General features: G+C 44.9%; 1 protein-coding gene and 1 long non-coding RNA gene across 5 annotated transcripts in view; one reads left to right on the top strand and one right to left on the bottom strand.

The window, feature by feature from the left end:
• LDLRAP1 (low density lipoprotein receptor adaptor protein 1) overlaps window positions 1-25,700 on the bottom strand; it is a 182,976-nt gene that overhangs the window by 104,311 nt on the left and 52,965 nt on the right. For 2 of the 4 annotated variants that reach the window (XM_061596583.1, XM_061596586.1), the window contains exons 2-3: window positions 16,028-16,088; window positions 14,453-14,549 (exon numbers count right to left, since the gene is read on the bottom strand). In XM_061596583.1, the coding sequence (XP_061452567.1) occupies window positions 14,453-14,463 (11 nt within the window). In that variant the 5' untranslated portion in view covers window positions 14,464-14,549; window positions 16,028-16,088. Of the gene's footprint in view, window positions 1-163; window positions 418-14,452; window positions 14,550-16,027; window positions 16,089-25,700 lie in introns of those variants that run through there. The other 2 variants (XM_061596584.1, XM_061596585.1) reach the window with 2 other exon arrangements.
• Window positions 415-24,346, top strand: LOC133370367 (uncharacterized). Its single transcript, XR_009759120.1, has 3 exons — window positions 415-680; window positions 8,546-8,673; window positions 20,942-24,346. It is a non-coding gene; the product is annotated as an uncharacterized LOC133370367 (long non-coding RNA).

Below are 25,700 nucleotides of genomic sequence, written 5' to 3'. Positions count from 1 at the left end.
GACGCGGGCGATCGGCGCAGCAAGAGCCGAATCTCCCTCTCCAGGCGCGTAGAGAGGAAATCCCCCCCCCCGCTCTTTTGGACGCTGGCCGAGGATTTGAAGGAGGGAGGGGAGAGGAGACGAGGGCAGAGCATGGGCAGAGGAGCCTCCTCCGTGGGCTTACTTTTGTGCCTGCCGCTGCTCCAGCTCTGCTTGGCGATACTGGGGCTCCGGATGATGGCCCGCCCGGCAGACTTGAGAGCGTCCATGCCGGCGGCGCGGCTCCGGCGGCCGCGGAGACAACACCAAGCAAGCGCTCCTCGCCCTGGAACCGCTTCCCGAACACTCTCGGCAAAACTTTTTGCACTTTCTTTCCGGCGCGGCCCGGAGCGCCCCGCCTTTCCTGCCGCGCTCGCCCCTCCTTCGCCAGGGCAAGGCGAGGGACGATCCCGGGGGTGGGACGAAGGGAAGGACGTCGCCGAGCGCTCCCGCTCGGGGTTAATGCTGCGGCCGCAGCTGGCGCTCGGAGCGGCCCGTTGCCTGCCGGGCTCCAACGGTGCCAGTCGGCGGAAGGCAACTCTCGCCCGGGTCTGCTTGGCGCGCAGCAACAAGCCCAGCGGCACGCAGAGGAGGCGGCCAAACAGGCGAGCTTGGGTCTCTGGGGCCGGCTGGGGACCTGAGGCCCGTGCCGTCCTAGGAGGGTTTGCCATCTTTATTATTTATTTATTTAGACTATTTCTATACCGCTTAAAATATAAAAATATCTCTAAGCGATGTACAAAGCCCCGCACTAGTATTATAAAAAGTACACAATAAAGCCATAATACAAATAACTCATACTTAATATATTAACAAGTAAATCTTTGAAAAACTTTCCCTGATCCTCTGTCTTTAATACAGGGTTGCCAATACAGGGAGTGTGCGCGCGCCTGGCCTCCTCTGCACTTTGATCTTCTTTTGACTTTACTTTTCGATTCTTGGCTTATAAAATTGTGGCACCAGCTTGATGTTTTGGTGTTACATTGTTTTGTATGTTGAGTTTGTGTTGTCTTTAAAAGTTGATAAACATTTAGTCACACACAGAAAAAATTCCAGCAGGACTTAATCGAGATTGTGTGTTGTAGCTGAGGCCTACTCAGAGTAGACCCATTGAAATCAATTAGCCTCAGTCATGCACTTCAATGGGTCTAGTCGGAATAGGACTAGCATTAAATTCAAGAGTTTTCCCTACCACCATCAACAAAGGATTCTGGGAGCTGTCGTTTCTTTAAGGGTGCTGGGAATTGTAGCTCTGTGAGGGGTAAACTACAGTTCCCAGTATTTTTTACATCCAAATGCCATTACGACCATCTAAAAATATCAAAATAGTGAGGAAGCTTTGTGTTCACCAGAATTCCTCTCTTTATTGGTGAAGTACTATACAGAAAGTTTCATAAAATTCCAAAAATGCTTAGGATAATTATGAATTGGTTTTAAAATGTGACTCTACCATAAATTGTATCTGTTTCAATATACATAATATTTCTCCGTAGATAGTTATTTCTAGTCTATCATTCCATATTAAATACTTTAATTTGATTTATATTCACAATTGTCCATAATACATTATGTTGAATAATTTGAGCTTGTAAAAATAAGCAACTCAAAATGTTTATCAACACTACAAGACTGACTGATAATCCCTATATAAATACCATATTTAACATCTTCTTGTGTAATTTTGCTAGGTTTGTGCTAATTCAATCCATATTTCACCCAATAATGTGTACAGATTAATTGTATCTCTTGTACTTTGTTGTTCAAGTACAAAATGAATAAACTCCATTTCTCAATAAACTTATTTTTGCCAGTCTTTGTGAACTCTTATGTTTGTTAACTAAGGCTGCTCTACAATCCAATACACACTTACCTAGGTGTAAGCCTCATTGAACCCAATGGAGCTTACTTTTTACACATGTATTGGATTGCAGCCTCAATGTAAACTATGGGTTGTAGTCAACTAAGTCCAGACCCACTGAAATGAATGAACCTAAGTTAGGCGTGTCTATTAATGTCAATGTATCTACACATGAGTAGGACTAGCATTGAATACCACCTATTATCCCAGATTCTTGTCATCCAGGCCTTTACAGAAGGAGACTCTGGCTTTTCCATTCCTGACATATAGCCATCTGGGCTACCGTTAACAGACAGCTTGCCATCTCAGTAGCTTTCTGAAGCATGACTCCTTTACGGCATCCAAACTATCTTTTGGTAATTCACATCTAATAGTATATATTTTTTATTTTCATTAAGACTGATGGAAGGCTATCAATAGCTATTAACCCTGCTGGCTATGCTCTTCCTCAACTGTTGGAGGCAGTATGCTTCTGAATACCAGTTGCTGGAAACCACAGGGGACAGTACTTTTGCGTTGAGGTCCTCCTTGCAGGCTTCCCATGGACAACTGGATGGCCACTGTGAGAACAGGATGGTGGACTAGATGGGCCACTGGCCTGATCCAACAGGCTCTTCTAATGTTCTTAGTTCTAATATTTTGTGATCTTTGGAGGACACATCTTTAAAAAAACCCTCAGAATTGTCCAAAATTTATTTGCTACATTTATACCCTGCCTTTCCCCTGTAGAGATCAACACAGCTCTTCCACAGGTCTCATCCACATCATACATTTAAAACTCCTGGCTTCCCTCAAAGAATCCTGGAAACTGTAGTTTAACCCTCGCAGATCTACAATCCCCACCACCACCCTTAACAATCTACAGTTCCCAGGATTCTTTGGGGAAAGAGTACTTTAAATGTATGGTGTGGGATGCAACCTTCACTCTCCCCCACAAACTCTTTTTGTCTTCACACCAATCAGCGGAGGTCTTCAGGCTGAACTTTAAGCAAAATGGGAGGGGGAGAAGAGAGAGAGAAAAAATGTTGAACATGATATTGAAGCCCCTCAGGCTACAGTCTGTATGACAGTCTAGCTGGAATGCAGGTGGCATCAGGTAGACCTAAATTTTGTTAGGAGCAAAAAATTTCAGGTTGCCTGTTAGGGGCTGATGAGAAAGAAACCATCATGTTCCCATTTATATATATATATTCTCTGTACATTGACTCAAATTTACAAAACATGGTACAAAACCTCCCATCATACAGCAAAGACACCAAGGACTTCTTGCTTGAGTCTTTAAACTGAGTCTTTAAACAAGCAGTATCAATTCCACAATACTATACTACTTTAGATGTCACATCTTGTTACACCAATATACCACATAATGATGGGATTCAGGCTTTAAATGAGTTTCTTAACACCAGAGATACGAACAATCCTCCAACAGAGGTTCTCACAACTTTAGCTACACTAGTCCTGACTTGCAACAACTTTACATTCAGTGGAGAACACTACCTGCAACTACAGGGCACAGCTATGGGGACTCGCATGGCTCCATCATATGCGAATCTCTTTATGGGTAAACTAGAACAGGAGATCCTCAAAAAGGCCATCAACAAACCACTTATATGGTGGTGATACACTGATGACATCTTTATGGTTTGGACAAATGGTAGAGAGAGTTTAGAACAATTTAAAAATTACATCAACTCCATCCATCTATTAAGTTTACATTTAATAGTACAAATGACAATCTGCACATGCCTTTCTGGATGTCCTTCTCATCATTGAAAACAACAAAATAGCCACTGATCTCTACAGCAAACCCACTGATGCCCACACTTACTTAAACTGGAAATCCTGCCATCCTAAGCATATAAAGGAAAACATTGTATATAGCTTAGCTCTGAGAATCAAACTTATTTGCAACACTGAAGATATATACCGGAGAAGGATCAGTGAACTTAAAGAACACCTTCTTTTAAGAGGATATCCTCCACATATTAGCGATTGCAACATCCACCAAGCCTCCATTCTGTCCAGAGAAAACCTCTTCCATCATACTGAGGTGTCAAAGAGCAAAGAGCAATGGATTCCATTTGTGGTAGATTTCCATCCAGCATCTCCTAACTATCACCGAGCAATCAGGGAGAGCTACCCATTGCTGGCAAACTCTGAACATCTTGCTAGAGCCATCAGCAGGCCTCCTGTTATAGCATTTCGCCAACCTCCTAATTTGCGCAGACTGTTGGTGAGAGCTGTGCTTAAGTCACCTATCACCAATCCAGAGTCTCATCCTTGTCACTCCAATTGCTGTATCACCTCTGTGTACCTCAGGGAGACAGCTACTTTTACAAGCACTAGGACAGGCAGGACATATTACATCAAACAGAACATCACCTGTAGGTCCTGCAATATAATTTATGTCATCGAATGCGAAAGACCAGGATGTCATATCCAATATGTAGGAAAAACCACAACTGACCTACGCACACACTTCAGAAGCCACAAATCGGCAATCTTGACAAAAAAAAGTGGAGCAACCAGTTGCAAAACATTTCAACACTGAGGGTCACAGCCTGTTGGACTTTTCGATAACAGCGATAGAGATGCCAACAGATCCAGCAGCATTGACTAAAAGGGAGAACTTTTGGATTTACTCTCTGGACACACTGGCACCACATGGCCTGAACCTGGAGGACAGTATAAACAGCTTCTGCAAATGAAGCCCCTCTGAGCATTCCATCCTCAAAGCCCTGTAACTGCCACCTTGGTAACATCATTTGTATGTTAGCAGCTAATGAAGGCGGAAGCCGAAACTTTTTGGTAGAACAATAAAAACCTCTGTTTTGTTAATCACAATTACGTATATATATATATAATATAGCAAGTTATTTGGATCTCTCCCTAGTTGTAAGCACAACACATTGGTCCTTCTTGAGGCAGAAGAGACCAGAGAAGAATGTAGGGCGCTAGGTTGTGGCCAGGTCACTCTGTTCTTATCTTACTGGGTTCTGTAGTCTACTGCTGCCTCTTATATTTCACAACCTTTTGGTCCTGCTTTTTTTTTGCACGTGCGTGCACACACACACTCATTTATTGAGGAGAATGCCAATAAGCCAAGCCTCAGTTATCTGTTATTGGGAAACCCCCATGGTAGACTACTGCAAGGCACTGTCCTTGAAGACTGTGTGGAAACAGCAATCAGCACAGAATGTGGCTACTAACCGTGACTGGGCGTTAATGACCATACTATGCTTGTGCTATGCCTAGGGATGGAAGGGCCTGTCAGTTTTGGTTCTCTCGCTTTCCCAATCTTAAATTTAGCTATCTGTGAATTTAAAAAAAATCTTCATGAAAATTCTTCAGCATTTACCCTGCTAATTTCTCCTACTAAACGTGTTTTTGCATACAGTTTTGATCAATGTACACATTTTTGCAAGCAGTTTCTCTTAATGCATGTTTGTATGTTATTTTCACTAATATATTCATTTATATGCATACTTTATACTACTATATGCATTTTTGTACGCATTGCAAAAACTGCATTGCAAAATCTGGATAAGTGTCGATTTTGAAGGCTGGCCATGTTTCAGTCCTCATATTGTTTTGGGAAGTGCAAATTTGAAAAATCCAGCTTAAAATGCACACCATATCAAATTTCTTCCCCATCCCTAGCTATAACAATTGCAGCGGTTCCTAGCCAGTTTCTAATTCAAAGTTATGTTTTTTCCCTTTAAAGCCCTTCAGGGTACTTGAGGACCTGAATATCTCCACACATACCTTCCCTTACTTTAAGATCATCTGTGGATGGCCTCTTGCAGGTGTCCCTGCTGTCTGAGATGAGAGCGGACACCAGAGAGTGTCCTTTCAGTGGTGGGGCCTGGGTTGCAGGGTTGCATGCTTTCCCTGGAGAGGTTTGCCTGGCATCTAATTTATTTTCCTTTTAGTGCCAGGCATAGCTCTTTTTATTTTCCTGACTGTTTCAGATGCAGTTTTAATTCTGCTTTTATAAGTGTGGCTTTTTAAATTATTTACATTTTAATTGTTTCATCCTTTTCATAAACCGTTGTGTGAATATGAGTGAAGAATAAAAATCCTTGCAAGAAATCTTGCATTCAAGGACAGGGATTCTGGTCCACAAAAATATCTGCAACAATAAATTTGTTAGCAGACCCGGCACCAAGTTGGAGGGGGCTCTGCCCAAGGTGCTCTCTGTCCCCCATCAGTGCCACTCTGGCAATCCCCTCCCACAGCAGCAGGGAGAGACTGCTGTGGTCTCTCTCCTTCCCCTCCAACCTCGTGCTTCTCTCAACATTGGGCTCTTAAGGGGAAGGATAAGCCATGCCAGGTGCATTAGCGCAGGGGAGGGGAGCCTTTTTCAGACCAAGAACCACATTCCCTCATAGTGATTGCCCCCAGTAATCCGGCAGCTGCTGTCTTCACCATCTTTTCCCCAAAATGCCTCTGGCTCCCGATGCAGCTTTGGAAAGGGACACTATAGCCCCATCTGCACTAAACATTTATTTTAAATATATATACCCCACTTTTCACCATGTAACTCTTGAAGCAGCTTATAACAATAAAAATGTACAAAATCTGAAAGGTAACTTATACCACAAAAAGTTTAAAATGTCAGGCATTTCCCTGGGAAGAGGGACTGATTGTTAAACCCCACTGGGAATTGTAGCTTTGTGAGAGGAATAAGGGGGTCTCCTAACAACTCTCAGCACCTTTCACAAACTACAGTTCCAAGGATTCTTTTGGGGAAACCATGACTGTTGAAAGTGATACAATACTGCTTTAAATCCGCACTGGCTATAGTATACAGCCACTCTCGTGGGGTATATATAGAGCAAATGGGGCCTATCTATGTCAGGCCTAGCTGTAGCTGCTGAGATGGGCACTTCTTTCAGTTCTGACTTCTGACAGGGGTGGGGAATTTTATACCAGTGGCTGGGAATCTTAGGCAAGAAGAGTTGTGAGATGCTGCTTGTGGTTTTCCCATAGGCATCTGTCTGGTTGGCCATTGCAACAGCAGGATGATAGACTAGGCAGGCCTGATCTAGCAGGGCTCATTTTATATTCTTACAGGGAATCTTGCCAGATTAAATGATTTCAGGGGGATCGCGCTTAAACTGTTTTGTCCAGATGGGCATTTAAGGGTGGTTAAACCACTTACTGTTCAACAGTTACATACTGAGGTTTGGCTTAGTTTCTTTTTTTATTCTGCAACCGATAAATGTTGGCTTTCAGTTTTAAGACAGGCTTTAATTGCTTTAATCATTTTAACAGTGCATGTGTTTGTTTTGCAACATAGATCTGTGAATTGCCTTGGGGATGTGTTATGGACTGAAAGGAGAGGACCAAAAATTAATTCAATTAAATTAAACTTCCAAGCATGATGAAACTCCAGCACCCCTCCTTGTAGAAGTTCAGCACTGGGAAAATAGAAGTATGCTCATTCCACCTTGTGCATAAAACACCTAGTTTACTTGTGTCTGAAAGGGGAGAGGCCACAGCTCAAGCACACCTTATAAAGCACATTTTGTCAGGGCAGGCTGGCAATCCTGCCAGGACGTGGCTGACTCATTTGATCTGCCGACATTTAAAAAATATATAATCCCACTTCTCTGAGTGATGAGATGTTCGCTCAACACTCTGGTCCCTTGTGGAAGGAAGTCACTGGAGGTTTATTGGTATTTTGGAGGCACACAGCTTAAACCCTCCAACAGACAGTCAAAGTCCACTGCTTCCACATCAATCTCGAAGGCAAGGGTCGCTAAGATGTTTGGGCTAGCGGGTGGGTGTGTAGCATAACACAAATGGTCACCACCTCTCAAAGAGGAGAAAAAAGGAGATAAGACCACAAAATGGTGTTGGCATGCCCCTCCATCGATGGGGAAAAGGCACCTGCGTCAGCCACGACCGCACTTGCTCACAGAGAAGCCCTTTGCATCTTTCCTCTGTTCAGAACATGTGGGAGGGCAGCATCTAACAGTGGTGGCTTGGGGAAAAACTGGGCAACCTCCCAGAACCCCACACCTTTGGGCCCCCAATATCCTGCCTGCCTCTTTTGCAAGGGAGAGTCTTCGGGAGGAAGGGAGGGATATTAATACATAAGTAGTCCCAGTCTGTCATGTCTTTAATTCAGCACCACTGCAGGCAAACAAGTCCCTCTCTTCAAATATACAGGCTGAGGGCCTTCCCCTCACCCCATCCCTATATGTTAGGCCCAGCCACAACAGTAGTACACTGGTTCCTTGGCCAGGGGCTGCCCTTATCCTTTTTTTTTCTGTACATGCCCAATCGCTCAGTTCACTCAAGACGTCGTGAGGAGTCAGCAGCCACTTTGCTTTAATAAGAGAGGAAAGGAGAAGAGATTCACCATTTCACCGGTATTGTTTAACTATGAATCTCAGCAGACCGGAGAAAAATATTGTCCTTCAGCCTTTTCCTCTGACTGCCTAGAAGCTGAAGGAGAATGGGGAGGTGGCACTGAAAGGTAACTCAGTTGGTGAATAGAATATTTGCTTACTACAGGGAAAAAACATGTAGAGCTCAAGGTCTGTTCATTTTAACCCTCTTAACAGGCATCTGCTATTGCACACAAGGAACTGAATCAGGAGCAGGCAGATCTCAAGGTTGTGAGATCAACAGTTTTGCATTTTTTTTTATTTTTCCTAGAGCCCCAAGTTCCACCAGCTAAAGCCAGGTGCAAAAGAGTGGCTCCCAGGGAGACATATTATTGGAATTAAGCAACTGGATGTCTGAACACAACGCTCAGCCCAGGAATTTGGTTTTCAGTACTAGAGGTGAGTTCACAGTCCTGTCACACAAAAATCCATTCCTGGTTGCCTCCCAACCCTGCAAGCTTCCTTCATCTGAGCAACCTAACTGAGAAGAGGGTGATTTTAAATTTAAGTTTGTATTTTTACCTGCTCTGTTTCTTTAAGTGGGTGTCGTATTGTTGATTTAAATCACGTAACCTGCCCCAAGATCTTTGGATGTATGGCGGACTAAAATTATTCTCAACATAAACCTTGTTGTTGTTGCTCTTGTTAAACATTTGGGAGTGAACAGAATGTGCAGCTGATCTGCAAATCATTCATGGAGGATAATTAATGGGCAAGGCCAGTAACAGCAGGTGTGTTGTGGCAGAGATGCTCCCCAGATGCCAGCATTGCTGCACCTTACCTAGACATTGCTGGGGAATGGAAGAGCTGTTTGGATGCATTGGCAGAGTTAACCCAACACTGTTGCTGGTGCATCTACACAGCCCGTCTCGCCACCACTCTGCTCTCTTGGGAAATGCAAGGCAAACCTACCCAATTCCCACGTTCTGAAACAATACATGAACCAAAACAGTCATACTTCAAAATCTAGAGTTCTCTGAATTTTGCAGTGCAGCGCTCTAACCAAGATGTGTACAAAAATGCAGATACAGAAGTAAAATGTGCGTACAAATGCATGTATGAGTGAAAACACCCCAAAATGCATTATATTAGGGAAATGTGCAAAAAGAACTGGGATCCAGGAGGGGCTCAGTAGTCTGCAGGGAATGGCCAACAAAGCCACAGAGAGGTCCAGTGATCTGCTGGCTGACAGCCTTGCCTGTCCCCGAGGTGCTGGCTAGCTCTGGGTGATTCACTAGTAGGCTGCCCCCTTACTCCACCTCAGCAGTCTCCTGATCCACCTCTTGAAGCTAACGCACCCTCAGAGCAGGAGGTACGGTTGGAGGCAGAGCACGGGGACAAGCTGGCCAAGGGGCCTCTGCCTGCATTGCCAAGGACGTATTGTCGGTTGCACAGGTGTGAGCAGACCAACCTACCCGTAAGGAGCGCCTGCTTGCTTGTCCAGTCTCAATCCGAGAGACAGCTCCCATGCAAGTAGTGTGCCCGCCCTGATCCTTCTTAAGGGGGATTCTGGGGCATGTAAATTGTTGCGACAACAGCTTCGCTTGAGCAGCCATGCCTAGAAGCATCTAGCAAAGCCACCAAGACCTGTGAAACCTGGAGACAGATCTATATATCCATCATGTGCCAAGTTCTGGATGAAAGCCTTTGGCAATAACCAAGTTGGTGGTCCTGAGTCTGATTCTGCAGGGGGTAGCCAGGACACCATGGGACATGTAGCGACTGGAAATGTTTTGCTGTTTTGTTCAGGAGAAACAGGTGGTTTGGGAAAGCACCACCGTTCAAAGGTAGAAATGTACTGCCTTCAAGTCAATTCTGACTTATGGCGACCCTATGAATAGGGTTTTCATGAGGCTGAGAGGCAATGACTGGCCCACATGCATGGTATATAGAAGACCCCAGGGCAATCTCCTATTAAACAACCCCAAATAATAGGTGATGGGAAAGGTCCCTTGCCTGAGGCTGCCGCCAGTCAGCGTACAATGCTTGGTCAGACAGACCAATGGGCTGACTCAGTATAAGGCAGGGAGAAGGGCCATAGCTCAGTGGCAGAGCATCTGCCTTGCGTGCAGAAGGCCCTAAGCTCAATCCTTAGCATCTCCAGGATGGCTGGGAATGAAGATACCTGCCTGCAGCCCTGGAGAGCCGCTGCCAGTCAGTGTAGACAATACTGAGCTAGATGGGCCAAAGGCCCTGGCTCAGTAGAAGACAGCTTGCTCCCTTCCTTCGTAAGGCAGCTTCCTTTGTAGTTGCTCATGGGTGCTTAGCAAATAAAGAAACGGAATGCTCACAGGCGAAATGTCTAATGGAGCGTGAAGAGCTAGCCCACTGGTTGCTAGGCAACTGCAACACAGAGTCCTAGAATTTTCAAGCTGGAATGGGTCCTGGAGGCCATCTAGTCCAATCCCCTGCACAGTGCAGGATCTGTAGTGCAGACAACTACAGGACCCCTGACAGATGGCCTTCCAGCCTCTGCTTAAAGGAGAAGGTGAAGGAGAGCTCACCATCTCGTGACACGAGGCAGTCTGTTCCATCTGGGACAGCTCTTAGGTAGCACATGCAAAGTAGCTGGTTGGGATGGTGGTGAAGTCTGGCAGTGGCTTCTGAACCTGTACAGCAGGGCTGGGGAATCGTTTTCAGCCCAAGGGCCACATTCCCTCAAGAGCATCCTTCTGAGGACCGCATGCCAGTGGTGTAGAAACAAAAGTGGATGGAGTAGTGGATGTGACTCTGCTCTATATAGTAGGATATACTCCTACCGTGAGCCTGGTGGAGAACTCTTGGCAGAGTGGAACGGAGGAGGAGGAGAACTGGGATCCCAGGGAGGGGTCTAGTGGTCTGCAAATGGAGGAGGGTGGAACTGGGGAGGACTTCAGTAGTCTGTCCAATGATGGCCCCACTTTGGAAGCGCAGGCTGTGGTACACAAGACTGAGACTGAGGGATACCCTCCCATCGGCAAACCTCTGGATTATGTCATGCCTCCCAAGCTGCTTCCTGCTCTGCTCCTTGGTGCAGGAGGAGGTGGAGGCGAGGGCAGAGGTGGAACTGGGGGAAGATCTGGCAGAGACGTCTCCACCCCTGTCACCCAGGTTACATCACCGTCTGTGCAGGTGTGAAGAGACTGAACCCACTCTCTGGCCTGTCCGTAGGAGTGCCCATTTGATGGCCCAGGCCTGATCCAGGAGACACTTCCCACGCAAGTAGTGTGCATGCTCCAGAGATTACTTAAGGAGTCTCAGAGGGGTGTCAAATAGTTGTGACTCTTTCGCTTGAGCAGCCATGCCTAGAAATGCCTTGCAGAGTTTCAGAGACCCATGCAACCTATAGTCTGATCAGTGCACTGCTCTAGTTTTGCATTAAAAAATAATGGAGAAAAGCACATCAGTGATCGCAAGTCTGATTCCAACAGGGTTGGCCAGGACAATTCCAGCTGCACAAAGTCAGAGGTTTCTATGCACGTGCCCTACATCCATCCATCGATCCATCCACCCACCCACCCACCCATCCAACCTAAGGATGGGAGGGGCCATGGCTGTGACTATCATGAAGGGACCCTGCACTTCTGAATTTGCCCCTACACTACTGGTCTACCCTTAGCCAACTCCTACCTGCTTCCTTACTTACATCCTGTCCAAGGATCTTCTCTTTAGTCTCAGTGTTGCCCTTGCAGAACTCAGCTGGGGAAGGGATGGAGGACAAAACTAGGATTTATTTGTTCTGCCTGTCATTGGCTCTGGCTCCACCGAGTGTTGGCCTCTCTGCTTTCCACCCCGCTAGTCTCCATGGGCACCAGCCACCCTTGATGCGAAGCTACGGCACAACACAGCCCACAGGGACTTGTGAAGTACGATCTTGCCTTATCATGGCAGTTTTGAGATGAAACAGAACCCCTCCTGTATGGAGTTGTGCTGCTTTGATAAGGGCTACCTCAGAAAATAATGACTAATGTGCCTGCCTCCGCTGCATGGCAGAACTTTCATTACTTTCCAAAACACCCTCATGGAATAGCATCTGGCAGACCGAGCGCCTGCTTGCTTGTCACTCAGCTGGTATCATTTCTCCAGGCCACAACACAGGCTGCCTGCGATTCTGCATGCTGGACTTTCCCAGCTGATTTCACGATCTCTGGGAACAAATGAAACACCGCCAGATGATGGCCACGGCTTGGCCATTTGGCAGCTGACAGCCACTGACCACGTCCAGATCATTTCTCTGCCGTTCAATGGCACCCCCCTCACGATCCATCTCCATGCAGTGAGCGGTTCGTGTAGTGGAGATTTATATGCCCTCCCCCTGCTCCTTTCACCTTCCCACTTGCCTGGTCTTACGCAGCTTTCTGTGTTTTGCCTTCTCATTAGCTAAATATATCATCGCACTGTTTACTTGGGCAGCAGTGGTTTGATTCTTTCCCGCAGGTTCTTCTCTCTGCCGCCATCTCTCTTTTCCCAGCCCCCTTTACTCCTGCAGATTTCCGGGGGGCGGAAATGATCACTGGTCAGAAATGCAGCCTGCCGCATATATGGCTCCTATAACTCCTGGAGCATCCATACACTTTTTCAGAGCTCTTCCTGCTAGCAGCTAACCTGCAACCTTTCAGCTTGCTTTAAAGTGCATGGTGTGTACTTGATGCCTCAGAGGTTTTATGTGGGCCTTTCCCCCCCACCCCCGCCTCTGGAGGATGAGCCTCAGCTGCAAGGCTTCTACTCCTGCTGATCCCACCCCCCTGCGTACTACTACTGCCACTCTCAGTAATTCTTTCATCTCCCCACCAGACGGTTGCAGAAACAGATTCATTCCAAGCTCCAAAATACAGGCGAGCTTCGAGTAAAACCTCTTCAGGTTCTACTTATTAAAAACAGGGGTGGGGAATCTTTTCCAGCCTGAGGGCCACATTCCCTTTTGAGCCACATTCCTGGGGCCGCATGGTGAGGAAGGTGAGAAGCAAAAGCAGGCAGAGCCACAGATGTAAATTTGACCTTTGTGCAATAAGCTGGTTTCAACACACACTCTCACGTCCCTCTCTCTCCTCCACCCAGACAAGCAAGAGGCATTATCAGAGTTCCTTCCAGCCACGTAGAAACACTGAGGGTGTGAAGCAGGGGGTGGCGGCCTGGAGACAGTTCCAAGGACAGAGGGTCTTGGAGGGCCACATTCAGACCCTGGGCTTGACCCAAAGTATTTTGAGATGAAGTACCTAATGTTCTAGACTTGGAATAACTCCTGCTTCGCAGTGGAGGCACTGCCCCACTAAGTCTGTCCTCAGCCAGCCCCTACCTGCCTGCCTTCTTACTTACAGTCCATCTAGGCTGGTGGCACTGGCTCTCAGCATCCTCCTGCTTAGGCTCAGTGTTGCCTCTGTAGAATTCATTGAGGAGAAGGACAGAACCAGAATTAGTTGTCTCTGCCTACCACTGGCTCTAGCTCCACCAGCCATTTGCTCTGGCACCCCCTACTGTTGGCCTCCCAGACTTTCTCCCCACCAGTCTCAATGGACATTAGCCTCCACTGCTGCTTCCTCGCTTTTATATGGGCTGCTCTTGTGCTGCACTGATTTGGGAAGCATCCTTTCCCCCCCCCCGGATGTTTACTTCTCCCCCTGACCATACTGAGTATGCCAGCTCAGGCGCTTAATGGTGTGTGGGTGTAGCAGAATATATTTCTCCAAAGTGTCACAGCAGTTTGAGGTCAGGAGACCGTGACAAAGACATGACAACAGGCTGGTAGGGAGCAGAAATCAATAAAAAAAGGCCGACCCCCCCTCCAGCCTCTCCCCACGAAGAAGGATTAGCATTTTTAAAAAGCAACTGTGTGAAGAAGGTACATTAAATGCTAACAAGGGCTGTAGAAAAAGAGTATTCTGAGCATATTCGGCTGGAAAAAGATGGTGCCCTAAGATTTCAGCACAAATGCATGACTGCTGCTGACAACGGCAACAAGCTGTATAACTCAGGGCTCCTTCAGACAACCTATAGCATTCATTTTGATTTGTTTAAGAATATAAGAAGAGCCTGCTGGATCAGGCCAATGGCCCGTCTAGTCCAGCATCCCATGCTCACATGGCCAACCAGGTGCCTGGGGGAAGCCCACAAGCAGGACCTAAGTGCAAAGAGCACTCTCCTCTCCTGCGGGTTCCAGCAACTGGTTTACACAACGGTTATGCAACAAATGAGCACTTACCCTATGTTCATCTTGATCTGCTTGCAGGGTGTTTATACATCTTCCCGCTAAGCATTCATTCATACCACACTTTTCATTGCGTTTCCCCATCACTTTCCTAAATGCAAAAAGAAAAAAAAGAAGAAGTTTGTTTTAAAGTGTATTTGTTGCGCTAGGGCAACAGAGCACTTTAATTTACTTTATCTCTGCAAAAAAACTAAATTTCCTTGTACACACTTGAATTCTTCCCACAAGTAGGGATGGATAAATCTGTCAATTTCAGTTTCTCTCAGTTTCTCACGCTTTGGGGAGCCTCTCCTAGAACCCTAATGGGAAAGCAATGTCTGTGGGAGTGTTAATGTCATGAGCTCCTTCCATCTTATGCTCAGGTTGTGTATATGTGTAAATAAAACCATATATCATAAAGACACCACAGTTTTTGCTGATCTTCATTTCAAGGAAACCAAACCCTGGGTAAATACTGGAACCCCTGGAAGTCTCTCGTCACTCAGAGGTCAGAGTGTGCGCAACATTATTACTGTATAATATTTTATTACATTGTTTTGATAGTGTGTGTGTACATATATATACTATTATTATAATATATACTATTAGCTGCTTTGAGTTCCCTAATGAAAGAATAATATATATGATATTAGCTACTTTGAGCTCCCTAATGAAAGAAAAGCAGGATAGAGATATTCAAGATAAATCAGAAACAAATACATATTCCACGTTGTTGAAGGCAGAATCCTAGCTTGCAATAAGGTCTATTTGTTTACTGCCAGTTGCATTGCATGGGCTTATAAACAAAGAGGGTGTCTGTTCTTTTGGCTGAAGAGAGACTAGAATATGCTATACTTTTAACTTTGCAAAATGAAAATCCACCACTTGCCCACAGGCTGTGAAGCGGCAGGCTGCACGCAGCATGTGGTTAATACAGATGCATGGATACATCTGTCAGCCACCCCACTTGGAGCCCCAAACTATGCACATTTACTCTGGAGTAAGCCCTACTGTTCCACGGAACGTCTTTCTACGCAAGAGGGCAGAGGATTGCTGCTTCAGAGATTTCAGTTCCAGAGGTCCGGCAGTTTTATCTCCTCTGTGTGCACTCCGGCCATTTTTAAAAAAGAAGGCATTTCTCAAAATACCCCTTAAGGCAAAATAGAGACAAAGCAGTGATTTACCAAGGACAAGTACCAGAAAAGAGGGATTGTCCTCCTGGTAAATAGGGACAAATGGAGCATGTAATAATATGCCTTAGCATTGATGTAGTGTTCAAAGTGTTGCACACACATTATCTTGTGGCAATCTTTACAATAACATGAATTGCTTCCACACTAGCAATTTGGTCTAGAATTGCTGTCCTTTGTCTACTCACTTTTTTGGTGGGGGTAGGGAGAGCAAGGAGAATCCAGATGATGGTGGTGCCATCCTGTAACATTCCAATGTTTTCTGTGCTGTCCTATTTCCCCCCCCCCAGGTCTGATTTATGGTAACTACACCATAGTTGCCACCAACACCAATAATTGCAACACCAATCTGTTCAGTATGGACTGGCAAAATACTATTGACTCTTTAGGGCTATTGTACCTTTCATTTCGGTTCTCTCAGTTTCTCATTTTCCTAATCTTCAGTTTGGTTCTCCACATTTCTGCAGCAATTTGCAATTAAAAAAAAAAATCCTCATGAAAATTCGTCAGCATTTTAGTGTGAATTTCTCAAATACATTTTTGTATGCAGTTTTGGCTAGTGTACACTTTTTTTGCAAGCAATTTCTCCCAATATAATGCCTTTTCCTAAGTTATTTTCACCAATATATTCATTTTTGTGCACACTTTCCCCTAAAATATGCATTCTAGTAAACATTGCTTCGTTGGAAAACTGCATTACAAAATTCAGATAAGTGTGAATGTTAAAGGATGGCTGTGTTTCAGTTCTCATATCGTTATGGAAAGTGAAAATTTGATAGATTCAGCTTTAAATGCAAACTGAATCAAATTTCTCCCCTATTCCTAGTACTTTTTATTAAAAGCTTTCCTTTTGTAGCTTCTGCCTCTCATAGCTTCTTGTTCAGTGGGGCTGATAAAAACCATGATCATCATCATCATTATTAAAGCAGGATCAAGGAGGAACACCCACCTCACATCACTTCATGGTACAATCAGCCCTGGACTACATCTTTCTGTCCTTGTTTAACTACTCCTTCTTTCACATTTTGTGTTATGCCTAGCTATGAACTCCTGGCTGCTCTTTTGTCCTGGCTTTCTTGGTTTCAAAAGAGCTCATACACATCTGTTGTAAACCTGAGTGTTTTATAAAAACATGCCACACACCTTGATTTATTATTTCACCCCCCATCCACTTAATGGCCTGTTGTGATCCAATATAAAACCCAACTTCATAATCCATATATATATACAGGTTGGCCCAGCTGGGGTTGAGAAGCCGGTGGAAGGTTTATTTGCTATCACTACATAACAGTTTACAATTGAATTTCTTACTTTGCTCTCAGGTTTTTATATATTGCTGCCCACTGGGGAGTCTTTGCCTGAGCTTAAGCAGGCTACGATAACAGCAACAGATCATCATAGAAGAAAACAATGCTGATGCAGTCAAAGACCATCTGGATAGAGATGATCAGGGAAAGGTGGTGGTGGTGGGGTATTGTACCAAGCAAAGGCAGGCAGGATTAGGCCCAGTTCAATTATTGCCTCCCGAGTGCATCTCAGGCGGGATGGCAGTAAGAGGCCACGAGGGCGACTTTTACAAGGAGTGTCATGGGATCTGTAATGACCACAAGCCACAGAATGCAATTTTCTCAGAGGAAGATAAATAGGAAGCTGCATCTCTCTAGGGAAAGCCTCATGTGAAGACTCAATCATACACTCCTTCACCCTTTTTGCAGCCATCTTCAGCACCATCCTGCTTTATAAAAGTCAGCTCCACTCACAAAAGGACAGAGAAAAGCAACCCCCACCCCACACTTCCTGAAGAAAAGTTACAGCCATTGGGGGATAGGTGGGAAAGAGGAGTAGGAAGAATCTGTCAGTTTCAGTTGCCTTCTCATTTCTTCTGATATTGCTTGGTTCTCCATATTTCTATTGGGATTTGGTATATATTGCTGTGGACTGCAGAAATAAATAGTCTGGTAAGACTGGGGTTGGGTGAATGAAGGAACTTAAGGTTGATTATTCCTGGGAAAGAAAGACATTCTGAGTACAGGCATACACGTGGCCATTATAGAGTCATGAGGCTAGCACTCTCACACACTAACACTGACTAGAAGAAAAGAGGAAGGAAGTAAAGGCTGAGAAAAACAATATGCATTTCAACAAGGGGTTATTTTAAAGAAGGAATCAGCAAGGGAAGAATAGGTTGCCTTTATGTCCATCACCCCCCACTGGTGCATGTTATTTGTTATAAATGTTGGTGCTTTACTCCTGACAATTTCACATCAGTTTGTGATGATGATGATGATTGTTATTATTATTTTTAAAGTTATCATGAACATTCATCAGGGTTTTAGTGTGAATTTCTCTTACTATATACATTTTATATCCAATTTTTCCTTATACACACATTTTTGCAAAGCAATTTCCCCTAGTATAATGCAAATGTATGCATTTATATGCACATTTTGCTGAAGTATATGCAGTTTTGTACACATTACTTGGCTGGGGAACTGCACAGCAAATACAGATAGGTGCATATTTCACAGGAGAGCTGTTTTGGTTCATATGTTGTTTTGGAAAGTGCAAATCTGGTACGTTTGCCTATTAATGTGAACTCATTTGAAGTTCTCCCCTATCCCTAAAGAGGAGGCATGGCAGAGGTGCATAAAATTATGCATTGTGTGGAGAAAGAGGATATCTCCCTCACTCATATAATTCAATCATGTGGGTGGCCTACGAGGCCAATCCTGACAAGGATCTGGCCCTTGGTGCAAAAAAGGTTCCCCACCTGTGGTCTAAAAATAATCTAGCTACACTGCTGCACAGTAGGAATTGTGGGAAATTTAAATGGTGGTGTATTGACATGATGCCCGTTTCTGTTACCACCAGCTAAATCTGCCCAGGGTTTCACGGATGTAAGAGGAGATTCAACAGAGGGCATTTTGCCAATAACCTCTTCAAACCTGGCCCTCTGCAGGGCTCCAGCATCTGCTCTGTTTGTTGCCCTCTGGAGCTGACCCAGGGTCTGTTGGTGAGCCCAGAACAGGGAACCTGTCTTGGGTATAGACCTCATCTGCCCAGGTTGCTAGTACTGAAATGGTGCAGCTGGGCTGATCTGAAAGATCCTGTCAGAACTGAAGTTGTGACAGAGTTGACACAAGCATTCTTATTTTTCTCACTATCTCAAAAGCCAGTGGCAAGGTCACTGCTGGAGAACTCTCTCCACTTCATTAGGCAGGAATGGGCAAATATATAAATTTTACTTTCTCTCAGTTTCTCATTTTTCCAATCTTAAGTTCAGGTCTCCACATTTCCACATCAGTTTATGGTTTTTTTAAAAAAAAGCACTCATGAAAATTCATCAGAACTTTATTGCAAATTTCACCCAATATACATTTTAATGCTATTTTTCCTAATACAGACATTTTTGCAAAGTAATTCCCCCTATTATAATGCAGTGTTGTATGCTACTTTCACCAGTGTTTGCATTTATATGCACACTTTGCCCTAGTATATGCATCACTTGGCTGGAGAACTGCGCTGGACAATTCAGAGAAGTGCAAATTTTGAAGGATGGTTATATTTTGGCTCAGGTATTGTTTTGGAAAGTGAGGATTTGGTAAGTCCACCTTTAAATGTGAACTGGATCAATTTTATCCTCCATCCCTATCAGTAGCTTATTTTTAATAACCTCATATCACAAAGGACTCCCCTGACCCAGGATTGCTTGCATTCACCAAATACGAACTTACTAGGCATGCTTCTGAAATTATCATCCAAATTTCTCCATCAGCTTTTATTTATTAAAAAAGTCCTGCTTTTTGAAGAACTTCCTCCACAAAGGGCCTTACAGTTTCCCATAAAATGAATCCTTCTCAAACAAAGAGTTTTAAAATACAATACACTGCACAGAAAAACCAGCTTATACATCATTAATAAAACCAGCAAACATTCTGAAGTTCTGAATCAGCTGATCTTTCAAAAAATAATTTATTTCATTTGTGTTTTTTTAAATGAATTTTAGGCTGCCTTCGTTTCAGGACGGTGTCTTCTCTAGGAAATTTAAGCCTATACCAAGTAAATCACAATTCCATGGGTAGGAGAGAGAAATAATGAACATCAATAGTGATCTTAATTCTCTCACTGTGGATTCTCATGTAGCCCAAAGAGCATCATCTATCCACACACAGACCCTATCTGCATTTAAAGCACCATGATACTACTTTCAACCGCCATGGCTTCCCTCAAAGAATCTTGGGAACTGTAGTTTGTTACAGGTGCTGAGAGTTATTAAGAGATCTCTATTCCCCTACAGTTCCCAGGGTGTTATAACAATCCATCCCTCTTCCCAGGTAATTCAGGGTGAATGCATCTCACTGACACTGTGCTTTACAGCATGGCCTGCAGCCCTGTAGGAAAAGTTATAAACAAAGAGAGAGCTGGGGACTCACAAAAGACCCAGGTCACCCCATAACAACACCCCTAGTTTTAAGAGTTTGACTGAATTTGCCATCTCTGCTTACAAATCAACATATGTACTTTTTACGCAAATCCATGTCATATGCCTGTAACATAGCTGTAAGTAGTTGGGTGGCTTCCAGACAACCTGTTTACTGAGACTTCACCCCAATTTGTGTCCACAAAATTTGCATGGAGGTTAGATGACATTAGCTATTTATTGTGCATTCATTCTGATTTGTTGTTGGGGATGTTGCTATCTAAATGTTATCTCACACTTTCCAGTGCATTTACCAGTCACTTTCCTTATCGCAATGTGTCCAATTTGAGGGGGGGCTGAGAGTGAGTTTGAGATCCAAATAAACTTTTATTTGTGCACATCCTGAATTTGACATTATGCGATTGAATCCCAACTGCAGATAGTTGCAGTCTTTAAGTGTCCTCAGTCACTCCCCTGCACACAACAACAGACAAAGAGAATGAGGATAGAGGGGAATGCGGTTCATCCCTATAAATTCTGTACGATTGTCTACTTTTACTCTTCCGCCATGAAAAATGACTTACGCCCACGGATGCAATTCAGTTAGAGGTTCCCAAACGGTGATCCGTAGACCACCAGTGGTTCACAAGCTTCATTCAGGTGGTCCATGGCATGTCCACATTAAATGTTCATATTGATTTTAAATTGCATTTTTATTGCTTCTTTTATTATGTTGCATTTGATTGTATTGCAATTTGAATTCGATGGCATGCCAATGGTAATACTGTAAAATACAATATTAAAAATAAAAGACGCAATAAAAGTGCAATTAAAAAGCATACAGCTTCTAGCTATCCTATCCTATCCGTTTTTGTCCCTCTCTCTGCTTTTCAGTTGGGAAGAGCCGTAGCTCCGTGGCAGAGCATCTGCTTTGCATGCAGAAGGGCCCAAGTTGAATCCCCAACAGCATTTCCAGGATGGACAGGGAAAGAAAGGCCCTGTCTGAAGCCCAGGCAGTAAGCCCAGGAGAGCCACTGCCAGTCAGTGTAGGCCAGGCGTTCCCAAACTCTGCTCCTTTGATTACCCTGGTGGTATCATCCTGCTCTAAAAAAAGAAAAAGTCCTGGAGCTGCCCTCCCCTGCATTCTTCCTCCACTGTTCCACTGACATTTGAAGGTTGGCAGTCACATGGACCCTAGAGGACGCTCTGCTTTTCTCTGGCCTCGCCTTGCGACAGGAAGAAGGGATGGATGTGCAGACGGTCCCAGATTCAATCCCCAGCATCTCCAGTTTAAAAAAGGGTCAAGAGAGGATGAAGAAGCGGGCGATATTTGCCTGGGACAGTGGAGAGCACTGGGAAAATGCTAGACTACAGCAACAAACAATCTGATGTGGTATAAAGCAACTTCTTATGTTCCGTCACCCCATATTCTGGTCCAATGCAGGATCCCACAGATAAAGCAGCAAGGCAGATTGAAGGGTGCTGGACCATGGACAGCTCCAAGCAACCAATGTGGTCTGTCAAAGGTCGGGAGTAGACTGAGGCCTTTAAGCTTCTGTCTCCAGGCTCCTCCCCCTTGTAGAGAACTTCAGAGCCTCAAAGGACCAGCCCTCTGGCCCAAAGATGGGCTCCTCCATTCTGTAGCCTTCCTCCTGGTGTGCTCCCTTTTGGGGCCAGGGGGTATGTTTGAAAATCTAAGAAACGGTCATGGGTACCACAAAATAACCATTTCACTGCAGAAAAACTGGTGATGCTCAGAACCTCCTTCTCTAAATCACAGGCAAAACATATATATGCACACACCAAAACAAATAAAACACAGATTAAAAAAAAGGCAACCCCCCCAATCAGCCCTAAATAAACTATTTTAGGAAATGAAAATATACACTGGGGGGGGGGACACAAAGGATTTGACAGGTACCATGGCAGCCACACTGGCGATTCCAGCACTATACAATTATTAAATATTGTGATCATTAGACCCAAACTAATCCCCTATTCAAACTCCCAAGAGTTACCTACAATCAGCTAGAGTGGCTTTAGCAACCAAAACTCTTGTTTGCCCTGCCAGTTCCCTGCCCTCTCAGGTAGTGGCATCTGGTGCCCATTGGGACTAGTAGGGCAGAAGACAGGGTGCCCAACAGTAGGTATAGCCAGAGCCAATGAGCCAACTCATTCTAGTTTTGTCCTCCTTTTTGAGTTCTAGAGGGGACAACATTGGTATTCTACAAGTGGCAACAAGGAGACATAAATCCAGTAAATGAGTAAATAAAGACTTATAGGCACTACCACCCCCCTGGACTGATTGTAAGTAAGTAGGCAGGCAGGTGGGAGCTGGCTGAGGGAAGAATGAGGCTGGTGGGGCAGTGTCCCATTTACCCAAGAGGACTGGCCTCCGTCTACTGCTGGTGCACCACCTATGCCTGCCTCTCCATTCCTTCCTTTTTAGTCTATATTGTCCCTTTCACTCATCCCCTCTAAAAAGCTGGTTGAGGAGCATAAAGTTGTGGCCAGATGAGAGATGCTGCAGCAGATGGAACTGCTAATGCAAGTGCTGATGGAATTAATTTCAAAGAGTATAACAAGCCTTCTAATATTAGCAGCACTATAGTTCAATTTTCACAGGCTCTTAAAATCTCAGCCATTTTTCAGAGCGGCTATGACAAAAAGATCCTTCTGCAGGTCGCCATTTACATCTACACCACAGCCTCGTCTCCATTCTTCCTTGGGCTCAGTTGGATCACAAGCCTCCTTCTCACTCTTTAGTTTAAATTGCACATGTAATTTGTATGAAGAAAATCCCGAGCTTGTATTTTATGTCAGAAGATGAATTGCGTACATGCAACAAAATGTTCAAGAATGGCTACGCTTGATGTATACACTCTGTCAGACGTAGCATGCTTCTGAATCCCAGTTGCTATAAACCGTAGGAGGGGAAGATCTGCTGTTGCGCTAAGGCAGGCTTGCAGACTTCTTATGGGCACCTGGTTGGCCACTGTGAGAACAGGATGCTGGACTAGATGGGCCATTGGCCTGATCCAGCAGGATCTTCTTATGGTCTTAGAGCATATTGTGGAGCCGTTTGCAAAATCCCGGACGTTGTATTTCCTATAAGAGGAATGGGGAAGCAGATTCAAGAGAGATAAAAACAGAACTTCTTCATGCAACACGTGAACCATCTTATGGAATTCGCTGGCACAAGATGTGCTGATGATGACTGCTAACTGGAACCTTCATGATCTGAAGTATCCACTGAATACCAGTTGTTATATGAGGACAACTAGGCGGGGGGAAGTTTCCTTCCTTTAAGGCCTGCTGGAGGCATCTCATTGGAAGTGATAGAAAGCAGGATGGAGGACTAGATGGGCCTCTGGCAGTATGTCTCTGAATACCACAATGGCTATGTTCTACTTACACTGTTGGAAGGGGGCAGTATGTCTCTGGATAACGCCAGTTCCTGGGAATCACAAGTGGGGAGAGTGCTCTTGTACTCAGGTCCTGCTTGCAGGCTTCCCATGGGCATCTGGTTGGCCACTGCGAGAACAGGATGCTGGACTAGATGAGCCATGGCCCTCATCCAGCAGGGCTCTTCTTACCTTCTCTGTAACACTGATGGCTATATTTATATTTTTGTTTTTATAGTTATTACACAGATTGCTCAGTTTGTCATTAATAAAAATACTGATAACAAAAAACCTTTATCTATACCACCCCAGGCCCTGTCAGGATGCAGGATTGGGGCCCTGAAGTTTCAGACAATGAGGAGAGGGAGGGGTCATTTGGACAGAGTCGTGTGAAGGAGAAGCAGAAGAGGGGGAGGGAATCTCAGAACTGTCTGGGAGCAAGGACCTTGAATGTCCAACAGACATAGATTCTTACCGTGAGCTTCCCATGCCTCCTCCCCCTCCGAGCTTGGAGGAGTTGGAGAAGGAGGGAGGGCAAGGAGGAATCCAACCCCCTCCTGATCCAGGAAAAAGCAAGGAGAAACAGCCAGATGGTTTAAGCATTGCCCCCCCGCTTTCCCCCATACCTGAGTCAGATTTCTCAGAAGGGGAGGGGGCGGTGGCACCCCCTTCACCACGTACAAGGAGTCAGCAAAAGAGGCGGCAAAAGAAGGAGGAGAGGCGGGGTGTGGATGAGGGCACTTTGAGGTGGAGTGAGAGAATTCGCGCCCGTTTGCCCCCTTCTTAAGGGACAGGGGGAGTAGCGGTTCCTTGTTCTGTCAACTCTCTTCTATGTCGCAGGTTATGTTTAGTAGTTAAAGTTCATGAGACGGCGTAGTCTTTGTCTGGATATTACTTTAATAAAAACTGATTTGCTTTCATCAACTGGTCTGGTTCCTGAGCCTCAGCCTGGACACGACAGGCCCCAGCCCACCAGACACACAATCACACACCTGCCAGCCTTGCTGGGCACACACGCACGTACTGTGGATGCAGCCTCGCATTGTGAAAATCATGTTGTTTTTATTTTAAAGGCCAGGTTGTAGCAGAACATTAAATTTCATGTGCAGCTGTCATGCACTCAACCTTTGAGGCCACACGGATTTAAAACAACAGATGGACATTGGCCGTCTGTTCTAGTTGGGAAGACTTTGAAGCTAATAATAATTGTAAACATCCCTTTTCATCTTCTTTTAATCCTTATAATCTCCTTTACTCGGAAGCCCAGATTGTTGTTTGCTTTTGTGTACTGGGCTCCCTCATTCCAACATGGCCAAGCTATAGTCCACATTAACTCAGGAGGTTTGCTTTGCTTGCTGCACCTGAGGCCCAGGTTGTGGCTGCAAGTCTTATTCTGTTTGCCTAATATTTTGCCCAGCATCTCCTCGGCAGCATAGAGTTTACATTTCTGGCAAGTAAAAAAAACAATGAAGTTTCCAGGCCTCATGAATGTGGAGGGACGTTTTCAATGCACAGGGTCTGAAATGGGTTCCAGCATCAGAACTGCACTGGCCATAGCGCTCTTGTGCAGCTCACATTCATTTCAGAAAGGATGGATTGAGCTGCATGTTAGGTAGCTGGCTTAGCATCATTTGGATTTTCTGTCTCAAAATATTTGAAAGATGGAGCATTCCGTGAAATTGATGGAAGCTTTTTCTCTCTGTGTCATGTGTAGCAGGTGTGGTCAATGCTTACATTACATTACATGTTTATTTCACAATTATTCCAAGGAGCTCAAGGTAGCACACATGGTTTTCCTCCTCCCTATTTTTATCCTCACAACAACCCTGTGAGGTAGGTTCGGCTGGGAGACAGAGACCGGCCCTAAGTCACTCAAGTGAGCTTTATGGCTAAATGGGAATTTGAACCCTGGTCTCCATGGTCCTAGTTCGTCACTCTAACCACTACACAATATTGGTAAACAGCTCCCATGGATATCACTTGCTCTACACCACAGAGAAACAACTCTTGAGCTATAACACCCTCCTCCTGGATACTATAAACTGGGAGAGGGGATTCCCTTCTGGGCAACTTTCCAAGGGCCACATATCAGTGCTGGGCAGGGCCAGAGACAAAACTGGATGGAGTAATGAATGTACATTTTCCCCTTTGTACACTAAACTACTTAACTCACTCACTCACTCACACACACACACCTCTCTCTCTCTCTCTCTCTCTCTCTCTCTCTCTCTCTCTCTCTCTCACTCACT

The sequence above is a fragment of the Rhineura floridana genome, chromosome 15 (assembly GCF_030035675.1).
Source record: "Rhineura floridana isolate rRhiFlo1 chromosome 15, rRhiFlo1.hap2, whole genome shotgun sequence".
NCBI classification, from domain to species: Eukaryota; Metazoa; Chordata; class Lepidosauria; order Squamata; family Rhineuridae; genus Rhineura; species Rhineura floridana.
The sequence above is the reverse complement of the archived record's forward strand: the minus strand, read 5'-3'. Positions and strand labels throughout refer to the sequence as shown.